This window comes from Lissotriton helveticus, chromosome 3_1 (assembly GCF_964261635.1).
Source record: "Lissotriton helveticus chromosome 3_1, aLisHel1.1, whole genome shotgun sequence".
NCBI classification, from domain to species: domain Eukaryota; kingdom Metazoa; phylum Chordata; class Amphibia; order Caudata; family Salamandridae; genus Lissotriton; species Lissotriton helveticus.
The window spans coordinates 1,348,454,101-1,348,480,033 of NC_136061.1; the positions used below are offsets into that span (position 1 = coordinate 1,348,454,101).

Genomic DNA, 25,933 nt, shown 5'->3' on the forward strand with positions numbered 1-25,933 from the left:
GATGTATTTTGGGGTGGTACGGTATACACATGCTCTACTAGTATATTTACTATGCCTAGATCTTGTAAATATGGACATAGTCAGCGTGGAGTGGGTGTGATGTATTCCTATAGGTTCTGTATCGATTCCCCTATTCCTGACCCTGTTCTGGTTAATACTTAACTAGCAGCCGACCCACGGTGCAAAAAACCGTTATCTGATTAAGCCACACCACGGCACAGAAACGTGTTATCTGATTAGGTAATAACGCATGCCATCTAATTAGACAAGCACTATTCCTCCAGCCCCTGATAAGGCATACGGAGTTCTCAAAACAAATCAAACCTATGACAACCTGGGAAAATCCCTGCGGCCATTGTTTTGATTTCACCGAGAACTTCAGCAAAAGAATGTGCGAACAAGCCCGTTCGTATGACATCCTTATTGACGTATCCATGTCCATCCTTACGTCAATCTCGACACCTTACAGGTATAAATATTACCGACATTGCCTTAAGCAAACACACGCGGTGGTGACGAGATCGGAGCAGCGAGACGTGCTGAGGAGCCCAGCAGAGAGCGAAGCCCACACGCGCTGCCCCGCCTTCCTGACGCGCTGAGAACGAGACGCTGTTTTCTCCTGCCGAGAAATCCAGCTCCGGCGCTTCCAAGCAGCCCTCGCAGGCAGCTGGAATATCAAGACCAGAGATGAGAGATACCAGCCCTCAACCATTCTAGATCTCAGGTACAGAACTGAACAACCCCTTACAGAGAATTCTTGAGTCAGTCACTTGGCAAAACAAACTTAACTTAAACTGCTACTTATCTACTCCCGCCCACGTATTAGGCTTAGGTCAGGTACACTGGGGTAGGCGTGGTTAGAAGCACCAGTTGAGTACGATTAGTCAAATGTATATATGTATATATCTATTTTATCAATTTTAAATATCATATGGCTTAGAAACCATATCAATGCTTCTGCAGTACTATTTTATACTCCTGCTTTTATTGTATGCACTTTACTTAACCATAAGTATCGCAATAATATCGATTCATTTCTCTTGTACGAGAAAAGAGACTGATCAATAAATACCATCTTTTATTGAACACGCCCGTCTCTTCCTTTTCTCTACAATCTGGTGAAACTAAGAATGCACGTACTGACTGAGTAAAATAAGTTGTCTTTTGTTTTCACACGACTCTAGAGATACACTCTTGATTGGGGGAGAGCAAAGTTGTCATGTTCTATGGTTGTCAGAAACTAAATCCCTTCTTGTCTATCCAGGGAGGTTAAACTCCTCCTTGCCTATTCGAGAAAGTTTCTAGTGAACTCTGAGCTAGCTGGCAAAACCAAAAACTTTAAGTCTAATATCGTCAGTAGAAGACCTAGTTAACCTCTGCCCTAGGTCTATACTATTGAAGATATTATTCCAATGCGCATAGCCTATTGGGATAATAGGAACTACACTACAAAATAAGACAGAGTGGTAGCAAACTGGCCAAACTGATTTTATTCACACTGAAACACAGTAGCGCCACTTTTACAAAGTTTGCCAGTGAAGCGCTATTTTTTTTCTTCTTGTCTTTGTTTTCCCTGGACTTGGAACTAGTGCACCAATCCTGGAGGTACTGCAATGTGTGGATTGGAAAACAAAATGTGTGCTGCGGCTCCGCGTCCAGGTATGTGATCTTTTTTCCATATTGCTTACGTTTTGTAAGGATATAAGCAATGGCCATTGAAATGGGTCCATTCAGGGGGCTGTAGTCGTGTCCTTAACTTTTCAGGCAAAAGCACTCACTGATTTCTGAATAATGAGTGTAAAAGCATTAAGGTAACCATGTTGTTCCTACTTACATTTTCCATAGTTTGCTAAAATTTGCATTCCCTATAAGTGTTTGCTTTTTCCAGGATGTTGTTACTTTTTTTTGTAGGCCACATATTGCTCTTGTCTAGTGCGTAATTTAAATTGAGCCGCATCCAAGTGTTTATAGCAGGCAACAATTGGGCTGTAGTTGAAGACAGTGGGAGTTTTTCTCAGTGGGGCAGTACGGTGTTCAGTGGGGGAGAGGATGTGGCACTATGGTCAGAGCTGCTGAATTTGGAACTGGGAACGAGGTTCAGCCTTAATAACCAGCCCACCAGACCACTCTCCTGCAAGAGCACAATCACATGCTAGATCTTAGAAGGCTTCGCAAGACCTTAGAAGTCCTGGTGTCTTCGCACCAGCAGGTGGACCCTAGCATGACAAGTGTAGGTTAACCTTCAAGGCTTGTCCAGGCAGTTCACCTCCAGACCTGCGGGCAGGCCTATGAAGCAGCACACCCTAGAACAACAGTCACTGAGGTCACAGGACCCTTGAGAAGGGCCAGCTCTAGGGCGGTGCAACCAGTGTGACCGCACCGTGTGCTGACTTTAGGTGGAGGCATCATGTTTGCAAGTATATTATGGTTTTAAAAATGCTTGCTGCCTCCTTCCTGGCCTCCAGCAATTTTCAGTAACACCCAAATGTCATGGTGACTCTGGTGATTAATGTTCTTCCTAGAGAGAGATCAGAATTTTGTCTAGTGGAAGTTTTGACTCATGGAAAGGTAGCTCAGAGGGTTAATGTACCGGCTGCAAAGAACATGCGCCATGCAGATCACAAAGTGCCATAATGTAAATAGGTCAGTGGGCTACTGCTTTTGTCAGAGAGATCCTTTTGTTACTTGCAGTTTATAAGTTAAAATCCTAACTTAGAACAGTGAGCTATGAACTGTCATCTAAGAGCTGCATACAAACTGAAAGGTATAAATTAGAGCGTTATGTCCCCCCCCATGCCCCCACCCCCTCCCTCAGTCTTTGATTATCCTAATGTCCCAAAAAGTGTTCTTTTGGACCGAAATCAATTCTGATTATTAAGGAGAACCCCCAACCATGGTATTACGTTTTAAATTCCGGGTGTTGTGTTTCTCCAGACCAATTACTATAAAACTATACGGGCTACTAGTTTGGCTGTCATGTGACTCCTACACCTTGTAGTCCTTAGTCTTATGTAACATTTTATATACAATAATTTACACACATATGGATTGTGTCTGTGTAATGTGTGTGATGTAAAGTGCTCTGACACCCTACAATGGTATGAGTGGCGCTATAAATCAAATTAAATGCATCTGAGAGAGAGTGGTTATGGAAACTTGGGAGGGCACAGTTAAAGGGTGGTAGTGAGGAAATCCATGGCAGAGGTGGTCATGGGGGGCACTAACAAACATTCATGCACAGGACACCACCAGTGCTATGGCTGGCCCTGTCTTTGAGGCCAATCTGCCTCACCCATTGGTACCTCCATTGGCCTTGTTTCAGCAGTAGTAGCTGCAACTCACCACTGATTGGCAATGCAGGATTTGCACGCACACCAAACTAAGGGGCTCATTAGGATGGAGGATTTTTCGCATCCTCCGGGCCGGCTGAAGCCACCACTGGCCCGGAGGATGCGGAAAATCCTCTGCGAACTACCAAAGACCCACCGCCACATTAGGATGGCTGGTGGGTTCAGGTTACAGTCCGCCGCTTTTCTGCCGCGGTTGACTTACAACCGCGGCGGAAAAGCTGTAACATGGCTGGCGGTGTCTGAGACACCGCCAGCCATATTAGGATAGTGTAAAAGAGATGCTTTTCCACGGCGGCTTTTCCGCCGTGGAAAAGCATACGGACTTTGACTTCGGGGGCCCGTTGCGGGTCCCCTGGGTGAAGGGTGGGTGGGGGTGCATATGGGGGGTACCCACGGTACCCCCCTGCATTTGTATGCAGAAATCGGCAGGCACCGCGCGGTGCCTGCCGCTTTCTGCATATAAATGCAATGTATGCATTTTTAACATTGCGCCGGGTGCAGCTTGAAGCTGCACCCGCCGCAATGTTAAAGATAGAGGATGTGACCGCCACCCTGGCGGTCACATCCTAATCTTCACGGAGGGAACGCCGCTGCCCATGCGTACGTTCCCTCCTACTCTGGGGCCGTGGACGGACTCAAGTCCGTCCGATCCTAATGAGCCCCTTAAGTTCGCAAACTTCACAGTCTCCCTGCTTCATTCACAAGCACATTTAACATGTGCTGCCTGCTGTGGGGCCACTGGAATTAATTATGCAGCAAAGGATGACAACATTAAGCCGTAGTGTTGACTAAATTATGCATTAAAAAAAAGGCTGCAGCGTAATGCAGTATATTTTCAGATATTTTATTATTTTGACGTGTGTACACATGCTAACCGTCTCTGGAAAGATTTTGCCTTATTAGTACCAGTGTAACATACAAACGCAACAGTGAGAAAGGTGACCAGTCAACCTTCACAATAGGCCATCCACTGCGCAGCAACAAAAGTCACATTTTATATTAACTTTTGATATGTTTGAGCTACAAACAATTTATTCGTTTAAATGGTCAGATCATGCAGCAGATCTTGCATTATGAGGCAAATATGGCAGAGCCATCTTTTTAGAGAAAACATTTGCAAACTAGGATATTTTGCCATTCATGTTTGAACTGCTGTTGTGGAAAAAGGGAGTAGTGCGAATGACAGAAACTCCATGGCTCGGAGACAAATGGCTTGTGTTTCCACATTTTATTGTATTTGGTACATTCTGTGATTAAAAGCATATCCCACTTTGTGAATATATTTTAATGTCAATAACTCATTATAACCATAAATAATCGTGTGTATCCATTGGTTGATTGCACTGGATAGTGAAATGCCAAACAAATACTAAAAATTGGGATGTCTGCGCATTCTGGCCACACCTCTGGCTCCACCCTCAGATGCAATCCTTGGGTTATTCCCGCCCTCTGATTCTCCGCCCACTGTTCCCCTACTTTTTTACCCCCACTTTGACCACTGTGTACGACTCAGCATACCTGGACCTGTGATGTGCCGCCGCTGCGGGCGCCGCATGTGCCACACATTTACGGTGCCGGGCTTCTGCATAAGTGAGCTGGCCATTATTGTATCCCTAAACGTGCGCAGTTGTCAGTTTGACATTGACTACACGTAGAGGGACTCGAAGTTTCTTTAAAAAAATATAGCTAACATTTCGACCTACACATTTTATTTTGTATAAATTAATTGAATGTGTAAAATTTAGCAATGCCCGGGGAATTCTAGTAAAGGGAACACCCATTGGCGCATCACTAGCGTGTGTGATTGCTGCATTATTTATTACTAACTTTGACGTTGTGCTTTAACATTGGATAAAAGTTATCATGAATTCTAGCACCAAGAAGCCAATATTGGTAAATATGTGTGCTACAAATAATCCCTAACATACACTGTGCATACTGTATATGTAATCTGGTGCTTTAATCATAGGCTGTTTTAAAGTATTCTGATAAAAATCGAATCGTGCTGAAGACAGCCTTGATTGGTGTTGGATCGAGGACCCGGAAGTCTGCAAACCTAGCAGACAGAGATAAGGCACCTTGTCAGAAAGTTTATCGTTTCCCCTACAGGTGGTGTTTGTTGGCCTGTGGCAGGGTCAGTCACATGTCCTGGATTCCTGGCATTTAATTGAGTCTATCCCAGTTATGTGCCCCAGTGTTTCTTGTGCCTTACCTGGCACACATCATGTCGGAGGATGGTGATGACGTTAACATTTTGCCCCCCCCCCCCCCCCCCCCGAAAAATGTCTGCGGACGCCCATGTGGGCCAGGGATGACAGAACTGGTTTGGGTTGGGTACAGACACACCCTGCTCAAGAGAACAAAGAGAAACTTAGTATAAATATTGGGGTCCAAACCCCAGAACTTTAGAACTCGCTGGATCACAGAACCTGCCAAGAAGAATAACTGGAAGAACTGAGAGGAGGAGTACTGCCCCTTTCCTGTGTTATTGCTTTGTTGGGTTGGCCTGCAGTTGCTGCTCTGCCTTGGGCAGTGAAAGGACTGGGCTGAACTTTCTTAACTTGTGCTGAGTATCTCCAAGGGCTTATCACAGAATTTGCCTCCTGTTCACGATGTCTCAGGGACAGCAAAGACTTCACTAACCTCAGGGTTCCACCTCTGGAACCATGGGTTTCAGTTGCCACAGAGAGGAATAGCAGCCGACTGAGTCGTGGCTCCATGTCCTGTAGACAGCGGAGGGGACCGCTGCATCTCACACCGGAACCCTGGTTTCCCCGACTACCGCGCTGCCGCCGCAACCACCGAGCTACTGCTTGCACCACGACCTGTGAGCATCACACACTGCACCGCCTCTTTTCATTCCACCTCCCTGGTCTCGCCTCTGCCGTCGCTGCTGACTAACACCCATGACCGCACCGTGGCTTGGGGGCACTGCTTGTAAGTCTTGCAACTCACAGCCACGTCCCATAACGCAGTCCAGACTGACCGACGCCAGCTCCCAGGAACCGGCTCTGTCCCATGCACAGTGATTTGTCATCACCACAATGAGCACCGCCTCACTCTGCACAGCAACCTGGCCCTCACCGATGCTGCTGGACGACCTTCACCGAGCCGCTTCCTGCCTCGCGCCTTGAGGGCACCGCATGCTGCACCTCTGCGCTTCACATCGCAATTGCGATGGTTACCACGACTGGCCCGCACCAACGTGATCGGCTTCAACAAAAAGGCATGTTTACGAGTCTGCTAACCCCACAGCCGACACCGTCAGGTGGAAGTGTTGGATTCTGTTCTCAGCACTGCGGTAGCACCGGATGGATCTACTGACTTAAAGAAACTGCATTTGAAGGTTATTCTTGCAAAGTGCATATTTTGGATTTTTTTTTGTTTTGGTCTTATTTTGAATGTATAAAGTATTGGATATTTTTCTAAACTTGTGTGGTGTCCCTATTGTAGTGTTTTCACTGTGTTAATGTTGGTTATGTGCAAATGCTTTAAACACTGTGTCTGAGAGAAGCCTTACCGCTCTTGTCAAGCTACCGAGGGGGTGAGCAGGGGTTATTTCAGTAGTGTACCCCCCCTTATCCTGACTAGAAGAAAGGGTCCCTATTTGGACAAAGGTGCAAACCATTGCCAACTAGAGACCCCCATTTCTAACACACAGCAACTTTTAGTCTAAGACCTGACATGAAACATTACCTTTGCTCCTTAACACCTTGGCTGCGCAGCAGATTTTGCGGAAGTGCGGCACTTCCGCAAAACGGGCGGGCCGCGTCGGCCATTGGCCGACGGCAGCACCAGTGAGGTAGCATTGCCGTCGGCCAATGGCCGAAGGCAGCATGGAAGGGGTTAATATGATAATTATTAGTATTTGTAAATCAAGGACTAATTTGTTGCATTTCCCCCCAGCAGGGAAAGGTTTAAAAATAAAAGCCCATATTATAATTGGAACCCCGGGCACTATGCTGGACTGGTGCTTCAAACTTCAGTTATTTGATATATCGAAGATCTCCGTGTTTGTACTCGATGAAGCGGATGTGATGATTGACACACAAGGATTTTCGGACCAAAGCGTACGGATCAAAAGGTAAATCATTTCAACCATTACTGGTCGAAACATACTAGTAAGTTCACAGTAGGGTAACTGGTTATTGCTGTTTTTTTCCTAAAAGCCATTGGAGTGCCACATTACCTATTGAAAAATATGCAAATCAAACTGCAGCTTTTGGGTTGTACGTCTGCAAACTGTTCACAAAAAGCTCTTCACTTTTTTAAAAACACGTCACATATTCTATAGTAAATTTAAATGGCCTCTGTGCTGTCACTAATTAAATTATGTATAATATGTATCGAAATTAACTCTCTTGTACATATCTAGATGTACTAGGTTATCCTTCACATTTACATATGGCGCCCTTAAGTTTTTTATTTTGCATATCTTGCTAGTTTCGCTGCAGAACTTATTTACATTCTTCAAAAGCAACGTTTTTGAACTTTTTCAAGTTTAATGCTAAAAATCGTGTCTCACAAAACATAGCTGCCAAGGTTTCAGATTGCTTATGTGTGACATTTTCATAATTTTAGTGTAATTATGAGTGACATTTAACGACTATGAGTGACACTTTCTTGCAAGCAAAATAAAGCAATGAAGATGAGGGAAACATATACATACTGGAAATGATACCCAATTCTGCAATAAGAAACTGTAAGAACATCTCAAAACTGTTGCAAAGCACCAGAAATGTAAGTGCACTAGAATGTGAAAGGTTCTAGGCCTGAGCCCGACTCACTGACGATGAACTCAACATTGTGCAGACTGCAACAGGGATTGCAACGCTGAGCTCAGCTCAGGCGCTGTAACTTTACCTATAGGGAAGGCTACTGGCTTAGGAAGTTAGATAAAATATCTCTGTGACATTCACTCCCCCCACTGTTACCTGCTGTCTCTCCTGTGCAGTCACCACAGACTGCATCAAAGGCACCTTGTTCTATTCCGCGCCAGCACCGTTCCTCGGATAGCAGTGCTGCGGAGAAATACCCAGTGGAATAAAAGGTCTTACCAGCCCTTACTACAAGATATGTTTTGTATGTTTCCATTACCATCCTGTTCGGTGGGTTACTGTCCTGTGGGGTGCACTGTTTCAACAGTATACCCTACAGAATTAAAACATTACAAAAAGCACAAATATAAAAAGGCCTCTCAAGTAACAACAACAAAAATAAGCAATTACAATACCCATAAAACTAAAAGGGCACCACAGCTATATAATGTTGTACATGGTAGCAATGAGCAGGTCCAATACTAAATAAAATACAATCATGCTTTCTGACTTTTAATAAGCAGCCATACACACTCTGTGCCCAGGTGAGCATTCTACACGTGTCTTTCACCAACTTTCAAATAACAAAACAAACTGCCTGACATGACCATCATTACTTTTCTAAATTAGTCCTTCAAGTATGAAATAAGCTAAGGGTGACAGAAGCAGCAGGGCTGTCGATTACCGTGTCTGGCTGCCTTTCTTCTTCATAACTCCTATAATATGCCATGGAACAAACCTGGTGTAACAATACCCGCAATAATTTTAATGAATCACATTATTTTTTTTACTTTATATGTATATTCGCGTTTCTTTACAGTGGGCCATAAATAAAAGCAGTACAGTGAAGATTCTAAGTGAGTCCCAAACTTACCTGGCTGGCATTGTTTTCAGAGGAGCGTTGCTTCTGTTATGGGTGCCACGCAGCTGACCTGACCTGCCCTGAGACTGTCAGAGCTGGCAGGAGGAGGGTCCTTCTCCGTCATGTCCGGAGTGGTGAAGTCCTGTGTGAACTGTCTGTGATGAGTTGGGCTCAGCTCGACCTGTGGCAGACAGAACAGGCGGGCTAGGACAGGAACGGTCTGCTGAAAACTTGATATCCGGGGGCTGGTGTGCAGCAGCTTGGGCTGAGAGTATCAAAGTGATTTTTAGAGACGGCACCGGCAATTAATGCCCATGAATCTGACCTCCAAGGGAGTGAGAAGCGCCATTTTTATAGGCCGAGAAAACGTTGAATGCAAGTGGGAGCAGCACTAAATTAGACCATTTAACTGTGGAGGGCACCTTATGCCTGTAATAATTAAATATTCCAAAATAACAGACAGTGCAGCAGACTCCACATTCGCTGGGCCTGGTGCGTACTTCCTGCCGTTTACACAAAGCATATAAAACGGAAAAAGAGACCCCAGTTCATACTCGGACCTGCAGACAGCTGATCGGGCGGCGCTGCCACTAAATAAACAATTTAATTTGTAGATTTGCTCTTGCCAGTGGCTCCGAGTCTCACAGTGGCACGGTCACTTACTTGAGAGGCTTGCCACTGTCTGCACAGTTCAGTTTATGGGCCAGCCGCCCGCCTGTGTTCTCACACTTGCCTGCAACAGATTAGTCTCTCTTTCGGCAAAACGGGCACGGACCTTGCGCCTCTACTGCACAGTTGGGGCTTCACATGTGCCCGGTCAGGTTGGGTCTGGCGGTAGCGGCCCGGGTCATGGCAGCCTGCCGCCACAGTCTCGCCTCCACTAGTCCCAGCTTCCGGAATCCGACCTCACTTCCCTCCAGAACGAGAGGTCAGGTCAGATCGGCAACCCGTGGGGTCACAGTCAATTTGCTGCAATTAACCACTCCTGACGGCACAGCAGGCCCCGCCCGGGTGTCTCCGTATCTGGCAAAGGACTGCGTCGGCGGCGGCCTGGATACATTGTAGCAGGCAGTAGTCCACAAGTCAACAACATTAGCTGTCTGTTTACTGTCTGTCCTGGTGGCAGCGCCCGGGCCAGCAAGCCTGCAGGGAGCAGCAAAGCCAGCGCACAGGCCTCACAGCCCGCACGCTTGCAGCCTGGCGTTACACGTTTCACCGGTGGTACAGCAGAGTGAGATGGAGTCAAATGCGTGACTAATGCATTTCAGTGTGGTGATGCAGAGCACCACACTGAAATGCGTTAGTGTCACTCCTGTTGCGTGATACTTGGCAGGACTACAAAACGATATAGGGTTAATGTAAGCTGAATAGAAACGTTGCATTTTGAAATTGTATGTCAGAGAGATAAAACAACCCATCCTGCATGTGCTCTTTCGGTGTTAGATTGTGTCCTGATGTAATGTATATTTCAGAATATAAATGCATAAAATAATGAACAGTTTCATCATAAGTTTATCTATTTCAAACTTAAGAATACTAAATAGAAAATTCACAAGGAGATAGCCAACACGTTAAAACCATATTCCTAAAGAAATAGCTATCATATCGCTAATTACTAACAAAATTAGAGTGAAATTAGGAGTCAACCCTGCCTTGTACACCTCCAAACACAATGAGCTCTCCATTGTCCCTCACCACTGAAGTGGGTTTCATAGGCGTTTGACCCACACCTCCTCGAAGGTAAAGTCAAACCAGAAACTTTTTACTACTAGAAATAAGAAGCGCCAATCAATAGAATCAAACGCCTTTTCAACAGAGGGAAAATGCAAATGGTTTGTCCTGGGCGTGTGTTTTGCCTACACAGTTATTGAGACGGCGTAGATTTAGTCTGGTGGGTCCTTGAGGCATAGATCCTAACTCATCTTGATTTTTCGGGGGAGGGAAAATTGTTTTCCATAATGTTTAGAGTGCGCAGGAGCTTGACTTACAAACTCTCCCTTGATGGATCTATTTAAGCAGACTTAGACGCAAAGGGAGTTAACAACAATTAAACAATTCAATCTTTGTGCCGCCCATTTGGCCACACAATAAGGACCAGGAATCAATCATTGAAGTTAAGTAATTTATTTCTAATTAATAGTCAATCCGATATATATGCATTTCAGGAAAATATTAGAGATTCAAGATTTATTTATTTTTTGCGATTTGTAAAGTGCGCAAATAATATCTCAATCAGTTCAGTTTTAATAGGTTAAGATACAGATTAATCACAGCCACAGTAATATGGAAACTGATAATTAGAAATAGGTTTTCCTTAAAGAAACTCCAATTCTCTCTCCTCAACATGATTAAGTTCTGAAGTTATTTAATCAAGGCTCTAAGTTTATAATAAGGATGGTTTATGGGATAGGGTCTTGAGGAAGCTCGGAAGAGTGAGAAGGTGTCAGCATAGTGAAAACTCCAGTAGAAGTCTCCCAAAATTGGTCACATTTGAAAGAATAAAAGAAACAGAGAGGTCTGTACACTCAAAGTCTAAGGGAATCTATTCTAACTTCTAACAGTGGGCACATTATTTAAAACAACAAAGACTTAAGCAACAGTCTTATCTCTTCCCACCACTCCAAGAACAAGTCGTTTCAATCCTCATGTTCTGTATTTGCAACATTACCGGACTTTCACATCCCACAGAACTTGGACTGTTTCTGCAACCTTGAACATCCATCCATTCTTGATATGCAACAAATAAGAAGCTTCATCTGCTCCTTAAGAATTCTCATTTCTTGCCAAGACCTCTCTTGTCAGACCCTATTATCAAGAAACTAGTACAGATTAGAATACTTTTTTCTGTAGCTAATGAAACATTGAGAACGCACCTATAAAAGAAAACACGCTGACCATGCAACATATATTTTAAAATCACAAGGCCTTTAGTCAGGCTAACTTTTTTTTGTTGTTGAAAATTAGTTTTAGTTTTCAAGACAATACCTAACGAGTTAGTACAACGTAGCATTATTAAATACTTTTACCTTACTGGTGTGGTAGTTGTGAAAACAGAAGCTTCCCAGGTGAGGGCAAGGAAACAAGAGGAGCAGACTAATACCAGGCATCCTCATACTTTCAGGTTCTACATAAGGGAATAATGCGAACAGCTGATCTATTGGTGGTTCTCAAGATGTCCTACTATCAGTAGAGGGAGCATGAGGGTGTGGGGGATTCATTGGCTAGACTAATTCAGTCCCAGTGTCCGCTATCACAGCAGGGTCTGCTTCTTCCCTCTCTGGTGAAGTAGAGTCAGACTCCTCTCCCAAAGTTGTGTTGTGAACATCCAACTTGTCTAGCATGTCACCCCAATTCTCAAGGTCTGTTTCTGCTTATTATAAGTGCAAACTCTGAGGAGCTGGCATTCCTCTGCTGCCGCCCATTCCAGGAAGTCAGCCTGTCATTTATACAGAGTTGTCATGGTCGAACTAGCCCAGTGTATGGCTATGAGGCGTCGGCCAGTACTAAGCCCAGTTGACTGAATCTGTACAACATTTCTTCCCCTTCTTGGGAAGAGGCAACGGTCTCTGCAGGCAGTATCGGGTTGTTAGTTCTAAATTCACCTTTGTAACTCTCCCACCTCCTGCAGTACCTCACCCCAAAAGTCTATAACTGCACACAATTCCATACTACATGCATAAAATCCTCTGGGATCGCAACATCACCAGGCGCAACCTGCCAGATGAGTTGGATAAGCCCTATGCAAGCGCTGTGGCATCAGATATGCTCTATAGAGGAATTAAAATTGTGACAATTTAAATTGTGCATTGCTGGATACTGCTCACATCTGTGCAAGGGCTCTGTTCCATTCCCCGTTTGTAGCGGGCCCCAACTCTCCATCCCAGGAGGCGCACTTAGGCACCATATTCGTCTGCCGGTTGTTTTTTTAGTGCTGCATTTAGCAGGGAGATAATAGCTTTGATTAAGCCAGTATCTAGTCACAGGTAGGACTTGGGACTGCTCCGGTTCCTCTGGGAATGATTTCCAGATCTTGCGTGTCATGCGTGATATACTCGCATATGGCAAATACTGTCCCGCAGCCATTAAATCAGAAGGAGCGTATCTTAGGGTGCCCGCTTTATAACCTTTGTGACTGCTTTTCCCCATGCTTGGGTCACCTAAATGACAATTAACTGAGTCCCCACTGGGAGCCTACTGCCGCTAATGAGTAGCTTGGGAAGCTCTGGAATCACAGTATGAGCCAGCGAGCAATTCCATCTTCCAGTTAGAGCTTTTGTCGCACCACAGTGCAGCATATTGCAATAGACCTACCAGATAATATAGTTGGAGATCCGGAAGGCTAATTCCACCCCAGCTAAGATCCAATTTCAGGATCTAGTCAAGTGTAGGAGGGTGGATACCCGACTATGATTACCCCAGATTTTTTGCCTAGTGTTTAGCTGGTTTTCGACTTAGTTGGCCTGGGATCCTGCTAATCAGGGTCCCAGGCTATCTGCTCTCTCTTTAAATAAACTCCATGTACCCTAGGTACATCACCAATTTGGTACTGGACACCTTAGCCACTGTACAGTGCACTATAGGTGCCCAGGGCATAGGTGCATCCAAGGACTACCAGGGGCTGCTGCATATATTTTGCCACCCCTGGCTGGTACTTAAATCGACACAACTGGCTGATCAATCAGCTGGGGCAAGGTGGTGTAATCACCCCTTGCTTAGATATAGTATACCTATATCTAAACCTATATCTGAAAACATATATACCTATCAGTCACTCCTATGGCAGGCCTTAACAATCCTGGAGGCAGAGTGCTTGGTTTTGTGAGGTGGTGCTCTAGCATGAGCTGAGCCTGTCTGCAGTGGTCGGAACCATTTCTGTACTGCTGTTCCAGTGATACTGCCATACCATATACTCTTAAGTGCATTATAATCCTCGCGGTTATTGCTAACTTTGGTTTGGCTTTATCAAAACATGTCGTGTTTGGTGTCATACACTTTGGAATACTACCCCCTCGCCAGTCCTGGCAAGGGGGTAGCATTCCACCCTTCTAGAGGGAGAAGACAAGTTACTTTACTTAAAACACGGTTAATCCTAACCAGAGCCTCAGCATCACAAAATGGATGCTGCTGTCCCGACACAAGTCTGACCTCCTGCTGCTGACCGAAATTTGGCAGGGGAGGCCTGCACAAAGGGTTTCCTGTCACAGGGAGGTGTTACACCACCCTAGACAGGAGATAGTGGATTGGAGCAGGGAGGGTTGAAAGAAACTAGACACTGCCTGGGGCCCCTTGATTTGGAATAAAGGTAGGAGCTGTGCAGATGCACATCAGATTATCCTGACTGAAACTTATGAAACGAAACTCTGGACCCTTCGACATCTCACTCGACGTGGAAGACTGAAGAATCTCCCTTGTGGTCAAGGAGTGACCACCCTGTGCAAACAGGCACCATCCAGCACCTCGGCGTTTGCTTTGTTGCAGTTCCCGCCGGAACTCGAGCGACAGATCGACAAGAGCCAGCGTTCCTGCCTTCCAACAGCCGATCCACAGTCTATGCAAAGCTGAGACCCGTGGAGGCGACCTGAAGCGTGGGGCCGGCCATCTTGGAAAAACTACTAAGCGCTGACCGTGCAGCTCCCGAGGCTCCCTCGAAGCTGTGCATTGGAGTTTGAGAAGCTCCAGCCCCGAGCAGCTTTTGCACCGAAGCTCACCCCTCCACACTCACCAAGTGCTGCCTGGGGCCCTTTTGCATTTTCCTGCTCGACGCGTTGGTACGGTCGCTTGCCAGTTGGCTATCGGCCCCAGTACCGACGAACCTTTGAATTTGCTCTGCTAGTCTGGTTGCTCCAGACTGTCCCTCGCTCCCCTGAAAAGGAGCACCCGCTTAGACCTTGCTGGTCCGAGTAAGAAGCGATCTTCGAATCCTGCGTGGGTTGCACTTGCCAAGGCTTCTTAACTCCGATCCGGAAGCCGACACCGCCGACTGCGAGAGCGGGACAGCTCGTGATCCACTCCAGGACATCCTCGGTGCCCCAGAGTCCACATGGCAGCGGAGACAAGCTTCACGACAACCACCTGATTGTGCCCGACATCGCCTGGTTCCTTCCTGGTTCCTTCCTGGTCACTGGCTAGTGACCCATACTCTGTCCCCTCTGCTTTCAGGTACACTACATCTTTGATCCACCCTTGGATCGCACCGGACGCTTCTCTTCTGGACGCCTGCAGCATCTTCATCTCCAGGCACCCTAGATCTTCGTGACGAAATCCGACACGCTTTTGCACCTGTGCACCCGCTTCCTGTGGGTGAGGTAACTCTTGAACGCCAGTGCTCCTGTAGTGGTTTACACCTCTAGTGTCCAAGTCCAAAGTTTAGTCCTTCTAGTCCAGTCGGAAGACTCTTAAAACTGTAACTCGATAACTTTTAGGCACCATTGACTTTACATTGGTGCATGCGTGCGCTTTAAGCGCTGCACCCGAATCCCGCGGGCTACTCCCGTCCTAACTGCTGTTAGTCCAGTGTAGTCCCAGCGATTCCCCAGCCCCTAGGCCTTACCACTGATCGATTAGTGATTCTTATACCACTTTTTTGATATATGGTTTGAGTGGCCACCAGCCTCATACATAATTGTGCAACTTTCATATGTTATATTGTGCTTTTGTTTAAACACTTGTGCTTCATTACTCATAAAGAGTCTTGGGGATTATTCTGAGAATAAATACATATATTTTTATAATATATAACTTGTGTGGTGTCCTTTCATTTGATATTACAGGATTGCATATGGTAAAACAGCTGGCTTCACATGCCCTCTTGAGTTAAGCCTTTAAGGCTGCTTAGTCCATGCTACCCTTAGGATAGCTTGTCTATAAGGTTGACTTACAACCACCACCATAAGGGATTGTTTGCACTGATACAAGGTGCCCACAGAATTGTGGACATCATACATCAGGCCAACGTCTCACATCAAGCTAACTTTAATCAAACATTTAAATGTGCACTTCAACTACATGGTTATACTTCTGCACATATAAATCCAACACAAATGTAAGTGTGATAAAAATATTCATAATTACACTTTCAAATATGACTTTCAGAATGCATGCAAATGTGACTTAATGTATAAATGGCGTGCTACAAGGTCGCATTGTGGAACGCTGTGAGGGAGCTGCGAGCTGCGTAGATGCTGCGGGGACTGAGGTACAGCCGAGAGACTTCTGCTTCTGGGTTCAGAGGGAGAGTCTCGCAGGGGAGAGTACCATGGCATGGTTTAGCTTCCCTCTGCAGTGAGGTACAGCAGACAACTGCAGATAGCCTAAACCCAATCAGATAGCCTAAGTGATTGGAGAAACGCAGGGCGCAGGACCGCAGGAAGCAGCTAAAGCAGTTGACAGGCTAGCGACCAGGTGAGGTGTCCAGACTAAAAAACAGCTATCCGGGGCACTGAGGGACTGTGTGAACTGTGGAAGGGGGACCGTGTTACTGGCAGGGGGGCAGACTACAAGCCCCAGGTGACTTCGCAGCGGGAAGGCCACATACACCACTAGTTTGTTCCCAGAGGCACTCTTCAAGTTCTGCTGGGACTCCCATGGTGTTGGACGTGGCCTGACGAGGCTGGGCTGGGCCACATTTCTAACGTTGGTGATGGACTGCTTCAACACTACCTGGGTGAGTGAATCTATAATACTGTGCCTCAAATCATATTTGATTACATCCCTGGGGTGGATGCTCCACATCTAACTTTGATGCCTCCTAACTAAACATAGGGTCATAGGGTTATTTATATGTGGAAACGTAAGTGTGCGGGGGGCTGCAGCCACTGCACCAAAAGTTACCTCGATCAACATGATGCTTCAAAGAACAATCGGGGTTGTTGCTAAAGAGATTGAGTTGACTAAAAGAAAACTCTCCTTTGAATCTGGGGAGTGTTCGCAATCTCTTCCTGGGACTGTTGTTGTAACTGCAGCACCCTTACCCCGGGATTCCTGAATGGCTAATTCAATTTTGCAGCACTATGACTCGGTTCACAAGCCAAGTATTGTACTAAATATCGCAACTGGTGAGAACATCCCAGATGAACTGCAACCGGTCACCAAAAGAATTGAATGCCAGAAAGTGGCAATCAACCCAGTCGGGAGCACCCTTTTGTCCATTGCTCTCCCCAATCTGTGTGTTCCAGAGCTGTGATCAATAACCCAGGTCCCACTACCGCCCTGCAACGTTCCTTGCTGCCTGTTAGCAGCCCGTGTATCGCCAGCGCCAGGGGACTCCAGTTCCCAGAGTCCCCGGGCGCACAGCATCATCAGCGTGCGCCAGTGTCGCACTACTGCCCTGCAACGTGCCTTGCTGCCTGTTAGCAGCCCGTGTATCGCCAGTGCCAGGGGACTCCAGTTCCCAGATTCCCCGGAGGCGCCGGGCACCCAGCATCATCAGCGTTGCGGGTCCTACTACCGCCCTGCAGCGTTCCTTGCTGCTTTGCTGCCTGTTAGCAGCCCGTGTATTGCCAGCGCCAGGGGACTCCAGTTCCCAGAGTACCCGGAGGCGCCGGGCGCCCACCATCATCAGCGCGCGCCAGGAGGCGCTTAAATTTCCACCAGAGCTCCCGCTGCGCGGGTCCCACTACCGCCCTACAACGTTCCTTGCTGCCTGTTAGCAGCCCGTGTATCGCCAGCGCCAGGGGGCTCCAGTTCCCAGAGTCCCCGGAGGCGCCGGGCGCCCTCCATCATCAGCGCGCGCCAGGAGTCGCTTAAATTTCCATCAGGGCTCGTGCGGGACGCACGCGGGCGTGCCCGGGCAAAGCCCAGGCCAAGGGCGTGGCCAACCGTGCCCGGAGAAGGCTGGGCCGGGCCATATCCTTTGGCTCTTCTTTCTTGGACCTTGTATACAAGGACGGTAAGACTGAAGATTTTTACATGTGCCCATAAGAAGAGCATATTGACAGTGAGGACATTTTACTAACTACTTTTTTCTTGAAGCATCTGGAGTCACTTGCGGTTTGTAAACATTTGTTGTAGTGAGAATCTATTTGTGTTTTTGTAGCCTTTTCATGTCATAGTTATACATGTTTTTAACGGTATATAATGAACTGTTTTTGCCTAGACAACCTATCTTGAAATCATTTACCGTGTGGTATCTCTTCTTGTTTAGCATTAACCATTTCATCTAATAGAGTTGAGGTGTCATCTCCTAGTTGTTTAGACGAAATGGGGAAAAGGAAAGCCTCCAACATGAATATGGGGAAGAAAAAGATTGCTAAAAGCAAAAACAAGCTAGTTCAGCAGCTGAGAATTGCACACTTGATGCTATTGATTAGTTGATTGAGGAGGTAGAAAGTATGCTATCATCAGGGAAAGAGATTAATGTGAAGGGAAAAAGCAAGATCTCCTCTTATTACAGCATGAAAGAAAAAGCTTATATTGAGTTGAATTTGATTAAAAAGTCGTGCCATTATTTTCCATCAACCTTATAATAAGACCCCCACACAAGCATTAAGTGTGTTTATCCCAATTTTAAGACGGGCCACGGGTACAACCCCCTCGCCTGCCTTAAGCAATCATGGTACTATAGGGAAGGAACAAGGAAATATATTAAATAGTGAAGTAATTGACATAGAATGCTCAAATAGATATTTGCCCTTAGTGACTGGTGAGGAAGGAAACCTAGGTGATGATCCAGTAAGCGAAGTTGTGGTAGAGGAAGTTATACAGTACAAATCAAACCCTACTCATAAGTTGGTGCAGGATCTTTACGCAAAGCTCATCACTGTACAAGATGAGGTTACTGAAATTAAAAGAATGATTGAAGTATTAATCAAATATTCCTCAATCGACCCTGGAACAGGAGCTATTGAACCAGGGGACAAAAGTAGCAGGGGAAAGAAGGCTGACCTCCCAAATGTAAGAAAGCAGACACTTAAAACTCTAGATAGCCGTAATGAAAATCAAAATGCTAACTAGGCTTCCAATCATAAGTCTTGTCCCTTGCAAAGGCCGCAAACTAATTCTCTGAAAACTTCGGGGCCATTCACGAAAACTGTAGTATCAGAACAATCAGAGTCTTTTAACACCCCAGAACCAACAAACTTGCATTACCATGGAGAACAAAATAACAAAGGAAACAGAATGGACAGGTATGCAAATAGAAATTGGGAGACCAAAGTTCCAACTGGGGCTGGAATGGGGGCACCGGGCTGGGGAAGGTACTCGGATGTCAGGGAGGTAGGTTATAGACTCCCCCCGTCTTCCCACATTATACCCAGGCATGATCAAAAAACGCATTCTGTGTACCTAACCAATGTACCAAGGTTAGCCCCGAATATCAGAGAAGATAGGGACTCCCTTGTAAAAAAAAGTAACCCACTGTTTTAGGCAGGTAAGGCAGTGTCGTTCCATAATAAGATCCGACATAAAGAATTTGAAAAGTATTCCCCAGGACACTGGGAACCTTGACGATATATTAGTCTCTTTTTGGTCTAAGGATATTGCTGAGAATTTAATTATTATGAATCTGAGATCCCATTCCCTTTGTCAATCTAAAATTGGCATTAGGCAAAGTAGATCTGAGGGACCCAGCTACCGGAATAAATGTATCAACCAAAAAGGTTACAGTGACCTTGAAGCTATTGATTGACTACCACAATCTGTGAACACTTATTCTGAGTTGGATGTTACAATCCAATCCTTGACCCCAATCGTTGAATTACCCATTGGTCCTTTTGCATCTGTAGGCTGTAGACCGGCGGGTAACCAGTTAAATGATAACGTGGCCTTGGGGAAGCAATGCCCTCTAATTTTAACATGCAATCTGAGGAATCTACTATGGGTGATAATCTTGATAAAACAGCTCCACATCTTAGGATGGTATCTTGGAACATAGCGGGTCTTGCACGGAAATTGCAAGAACCGGACTGGCAGACCTATATATCGACCTTTTTGATATCTGCCTTTTTCAAGAATCTTGGGCAGTGCTTCCACTATTCAAATGTGGCTATAGGACATTGTTTAGAGGCGTCCCAACCAGCCAGAGGGCGGCCATCAGGAGGCCTCACAATTTGGATAAAAAATAACATCAATGCCTCTATACCCACTATCCCTACTGCCTCTGATGATATTCTGGGTCTTAGATTTGAATTTCCGAACAAGTGTAAGTTTTATGTTTTTAACATATATATATATAAGACCCAGAGACCCTTCGAAGGAATCAATTATTATTACCCAGCTAGAGGATGTTAGTGACATTATTCATCCGGAAGGTGTTGTCGTGGTGGGAGGGGATTTTAATTGTTGCTACGAGCCATTGCAAGGAATAAACATGGTCACTGAAGAACAAGACCTAGCAATGGGTGTTCCATTCCTCACAACAGAAAAAATGATGGCACCTTCTGTTTCACCACTACAATTCTTTAATTTCACCATGGAAAAGGGTTTTAGATCATGTAATAGCAGAAGTCAATTAGATTATAATTGCTCAAACACCTTTGTAAGAGGGTCCTCATCTTCTCGTATAGATTATATCATGATAAACATTTTTCATTGGGCACTTGTTCAAAGCTTTATTGTTGATAAGAGTAGGAGAGAAAGTGATCACTTTCCCCTGTGTTTAGATTTGAAGGGGAAAGTATTTTTGTTCCATGCCTCCGTCCAACTAGACACGGATTTAAAGGTGATAGAGCCAGTGGTTTCCAATACCAGGAGGGCATTAAGATGGCTTTCTATTTTAGCCAAGATTGAACCATTAACACAGGTTTATAATATCTTTGCTGACTCTGTATTACACTTCCTAGAAAATCATTCTGGTGAATTAACTATAACACAGGTACATCTTACGTTAATGGAGAGTATAAGACCTCATTTGACCAAAGCAGTTTCTAGCAAGAGCAAAAATAACACTAGGCCTGAGTAGTCCAATCCTTGGTTCGACCCCAATTGTGCACTTGCTAAACAGAACTTGGTCAAGGCACTGAGAACAGTAAATTCTGTTTTAATCAGGCAAGGTAGGGATCTATATCATAAAGTTCTGACAGTGGCACGCAGGAGGTGGAAAGATGATTGTTGGGAGGACCTGATAGCAGCTATTAAGAAGGGTGACCAGTTCTCGTTCTGGAAGATCATTGCCAATGGCTCTAAGGTAAATGCCTTGGCCCAGGATTACAACTTGGACCCTGAATCCTGGGATAATCACTTTGCCCATCTATATGCTGCTCCAGGACTCTCAACTTTAGATCCTATAATTGACATCAGTTCACTTCTGCTAGCTAATACTTCCTCTCCTTTACATTTTAGTATGGCAGATACAATCAAGGCAATTGCTGCAATAAAACAGTCTAAAGCACCCCGACCAGATAAAATTCCGGGTGATTTTGTTCAAACTTGCTTTGGATGTTTGGGCTCCCTACATCAATCTTTTCTCAAACGGAATAGCTAGTGGTCAGCCCATCCCTGATTCATGGAGAGGAGCAGAGATCGTTCCAATCTACAAGAAAGGTTCGCTGGATGAGCCAGCAAATTACAGACCAATTAGTCTCCTAGACATTTTGCTAAATGTTTATGCTAAACAGATCCTGGATAGATTAAGTGAGTGGATCCTAGATAATAATGTGCTCTCCCCTTGCCAAGCTGGTTTTAGGAAGAAAATAAGCACCATAGATCAGGTCTTTAGGCTTTTAATTTTAACATGGAAATATACAAGGTTACGGCATGGTCACCTCTATGTCCGCGTTTGATTCCATTCCTAGAGACCTTCTCTGGGCTAATTTACTATGGCAAGGTGTTCCGAGCAATATTGTAACGCAGCTGGTTAGGCTCCATGATAACACATATGCAAAAGTGCGCCGGGGTAATCTGGAGAATTGACGGAAGAGATACCTGTACAAAGGGGTGTGCGCCAGGGCTGTGTCCTGGCGCCAACCCTATTTTTACTCTACGTCCATGATATGATTGATGCTCTTAGAAAATCCACCCATAATTCCCCGAAATTAGGAGGTGAGCACATCTGCGCGCTAACTTTTGCTGATGACACCATTCTGTTATCACAAACACCCAGGGGCCTCCAGAATCTTTTAACTGCGTTGGATGAGTATTACAAGCATAAGGGTCTTGAAATTAACCCAGTAAAAACCAAATACATGACCATCAGACACCATAATTCTTTTATAAATAAATTGTGGTTAAATGAGGTAATTCTGGAGCGTGTTCCAAATTTCGTATACCTTGGGGTTACCGTTGATTCTAAACTATTATGGAACCCTCCGATTTCGAAATCTAAACTGATTCTTATCCAAAATGCCTCTCCAATTATAAAAAACCTTTTTCTACAACGTAAAAAGCGATTACACCGGCACTGCAACTATATAAATCTAGAGCACAGACAGCAGCTCTATATGGTTCAGAGTTATGGGGGTTGTATTACCATCATTAACTATAGGGGAAAACAACATTCTGAGAAGACTCACTGCCCTCTCACAAAATACACCAGTGATTCCCCTTATGTTGGACCTTGGTATTAAATGTATAGAGCATAGGGCCATCTGGATGACCCTCTCATATTGGATCAGAATATGGACAACGGAGGAAATGTTTGTCTACAGGCAAGCTTTGCAAGAACTGATTAGCCTGGACGCTTTTGTCACATTCCCTTGGTTGGTCCATATTCGTAGATGGTTCCTGAATCTGGGTCTGAGTAGATACTGGAAGTACCCCGACTTGCTCACTCCTGACTCTAAAATGGAATGTAAAATCATCTTTTGGAATTTTATTGAGCAGTGTCATAGCAAACTATAGCCATGGTTCACTTACAACCCAGTTTCTGAGTTTTAAAACAAATCCCTATTTTGAATCTTTCTTAGATGAGGTGGAGCCTCTTTTAGCTAAAACGCTGTATCTAAAATTTAGATACGGCACATTGCAAATCAAAACATTTACATCCAGATGGGGGGGAACGGAACGACGAGGTAGTGTCCTATAGATACGCTTTGCTTATATGCTGTGTTAAGTTAGCATGAGCTTATTAGAAGTTTAAACGCCATTTTTCCTTTCTGCTGCTTTTGCACACGACACATAAACTGTTGTTTTAGCTTCGATTCACACGAGAATAATATGTTATTACTCTGATATCAGCTTTGCTTAGTGAACTGTGTCTGTACAGTGAGTGCTGAAGCCTTCAAGGATAACTCGACACAGTGGTTGTTGTGAGGTCTGATCTTCGCACCTTCCTAGACATAACATACATGCAGCGGCAGCCAAATTGTGGCTTTAGGCCCGTTATATATTGCTTCACGCAGCACATCCACACACACTTGATGGTGCTTCGCATGCAGAGAGCTGGTGGAAGATCATGTGATCCCTTACCACTAGGATCTTGAGGTATGGGGCTGCCCTGCTAAAACCCAATGAGACCTTATTAGATATAATATAATATGCTAGTTAAGGGAGGGTGAGAATTAAGGGTTGTTAAACCAGATTCATTTCCGCATTTTAGCATGTTGTCACCTTTCGCATTCTATGGACTAGTAACTATGCTGATTACTTTGCTTCTTATAATATGTTTGCTGGTATTATCTAAGATACTGCTCTTAAGAACCCTGCATTAGTAAATAAACATTTCAAATATGCTTGCGTCCTCATTTACTCCTTGTTTTGAATTGAAATGATTGTATAACGAAAGAGTGTTCATGTGTTCCACGTTACCTGAGGTAATCGAAGTCCATGTTCTGGTTTGTCTAAGTATTGGGAGTTTGTAATGACCAATGAGACACTGTAGCTCGTCAGGTAAGGGGATTTTGGATACTAAGGTGAGTTTTGGCACACCCTAACTTACTGAGGTTCCAAGTCTCTATGCACAGTTCTGTAGGAGAACAGGATCCCTGCTACATGGCGCCCAACTTTTCGGTGGTCTTATTACATGACACTTGAGTAGTACATCTTTCGATCCTTAACCCCTTCACTGTCGTTTCCGGAAAACGGTGGTGTCGGAAAAAAACTACCTATTTTTGTAATAGGTCTTTTCAAGCTTGAATCTTTCTAAACGGTTTCCTTGAATTTACTACCCAGTTGTGCTACAATGTTTACTTTGTTCTTTTAACTTTCGGTGTCGTTATGGCCGCGGTGGACATTCCGCAGCATAGTCGCATTGCGGTGCGCAACCATTTGCTGCAGTATAATGTTGGCATGGCATGGCCGTGATAATGGTGGTGAGTGCAGAAGTGTCTTACCCTTACGAAATATTTTACTCGTGGGTGACCTTCCCGGCTGTGGACGGAACTTCAGGTGTGTTCCACACGTACACTCCCACTCCTGTGCCGAATGAATATACTCCGTATAGGACACAGGAAGTACCTATAGATACATGGCACCATCGCGTTTGGTTAGGTGGCGCCCTCCCCCACACTTTAGCAGCTCTGAGGTTAGGTCCTTTGTCCATTCCGGGCGCAAATTGGCCTGTTTTGGCTGGATTTACTCATCATCCTCAACACGGCAATTGTACCGTTGTTGAGCTACGACGACTACATGTAGTCTCAATTAGCGTTATTCGGTCGTTGGTACAATACATAACCCGTAATCTCCCGGGTGGGGCCCCGGGTGGTGCGGCGCTTCCTGCAGGACAGGGTGGCATGAAGCTCAGTCCCGTGATGGTCAATGCAGTGATGGGCAAGCGCCCCGAAGATAAGGACGATTTTCCTTTCTGGCTTGCCGAGAAATTTGACCAGCTGGAAGCAGTATTTCCCAACACGTCTCCTGGTGAAAAACACAGGATTCTGACAATAAGCTTACCTAAAGACTTGGCCCCTGAAATCGTTGACTGCGAGACCTGGGGTAGAACATTTGCAGCGGTCTATGTGAGGTGTTACGGCACTCCGTCTATGACTGTCCTGCCTACGGTCCTTAAGCATGTTCAGGATGAGCACGGACCTGAGGCTGCGGTTGAATTGGGTATGCTCCAAAAGAAGAGAGATTCCCTGATAACCAGAAAGGACTGGGTGATATCAGTAAAACAAAGAAAATTCCTTTCTGTGTTGTTCAATCTATTTTAGACAAATAAGCCTGTCTTTAAAAAGATTTTGACATTCTGACCACTATAGTAACATCATTAATTAAGGATACACAGATAATTAAGATTGGTAGTTTTTACTCACAACTTTTTATTCTTTAAAAAAAAGTTTGTGTTTAAAAATTCTGTGAATACACATTTGATAAAACACTTTACATTTGAATCCTCAGATATAAGTTTGTTTTAACAGAGTTTGTTTGAACACCATCTGATTATCATATAAATCTGAGTAACTAATCACTATAGTGCAATAAACAATAAATATACAGATTACATTAATGTAACAATATACAAATTACAATCAAAATGTATAAAATTAGGTCCATATGCTGACGCGTTTCGGTGCTTTATTGCTGATCGTATAAACACCTTCCTCAGGACAGAACTTTTAAAACCATGACTTCTTCGTTATGAATCCATAGTGATGGTGGGACCGTTCAGTTATTTCAAAGGTCCTCCTCGTGAGACTTTTTTTCATAAATTCTGCACGTGACTCCTTTATTTACACGGTGAGGCTTTTAGTGATGCCACTTAATCTTTGTGGATCTCAATACTATTAGACCTCCGCCTTATCTTTGCAGGTCTTCTGCCAAGGAGTTTTTATCTCTCAATGGCCCATTTTCTTCGTTCGTGGGGGTTTTGTAAGCTTTCCCTCCGCTTTTTTGTGTAGGGACTTCTTTGTTCACCCAGGTCTTCTTTTCCCTAAGGTGTTATGATTAACGCCCACTGGAATATGCCTTTAATTCTCTTGAGTACCTGTAAGCGGGATATCGGCGCGGTCTATCACTCCTCACGTCTTCAGTAATGATGTTACTTTAGTGGTCAGAATGTCGAAATCTTTTTAAAGACAGGCTTATTCGTCTAA

The 25,933-nt window shown here is 44.8% G+C and overlaps 1 protein-coding gene across 3 annotated transcripts in view; it reads left to right on the forward strand.

Moving 5' to 3' along the window:
- Positions 1-25,933, forward strand: part of LOC144824974 (ATP-dependent RNA helicase DDX25-like) — a 2,510,053-nt gene that overhangs the window by 1,457,200 nt on the left and 1,026,920 nt on the right. For 2 of the 3 annotated variants that reach the window (XR_013609216.1, XM_078683905.1), the window contains exon 8: positions 7,257-7,434. Coding sequence is in view for 2 of the 3 variants with exons in the window: in XM_078683905.1 (XP_078540031.1) it covers positions 7,257-7,434 (178 nt within the window). In the remaining variant the exon portion in view is untranslated. The remainder of the gene's footprint in view (positions 1-7,256; positions 7,435-25,933) is intronic. The other variant, XM_078683906.1, reaches the window with a different exon arrangement.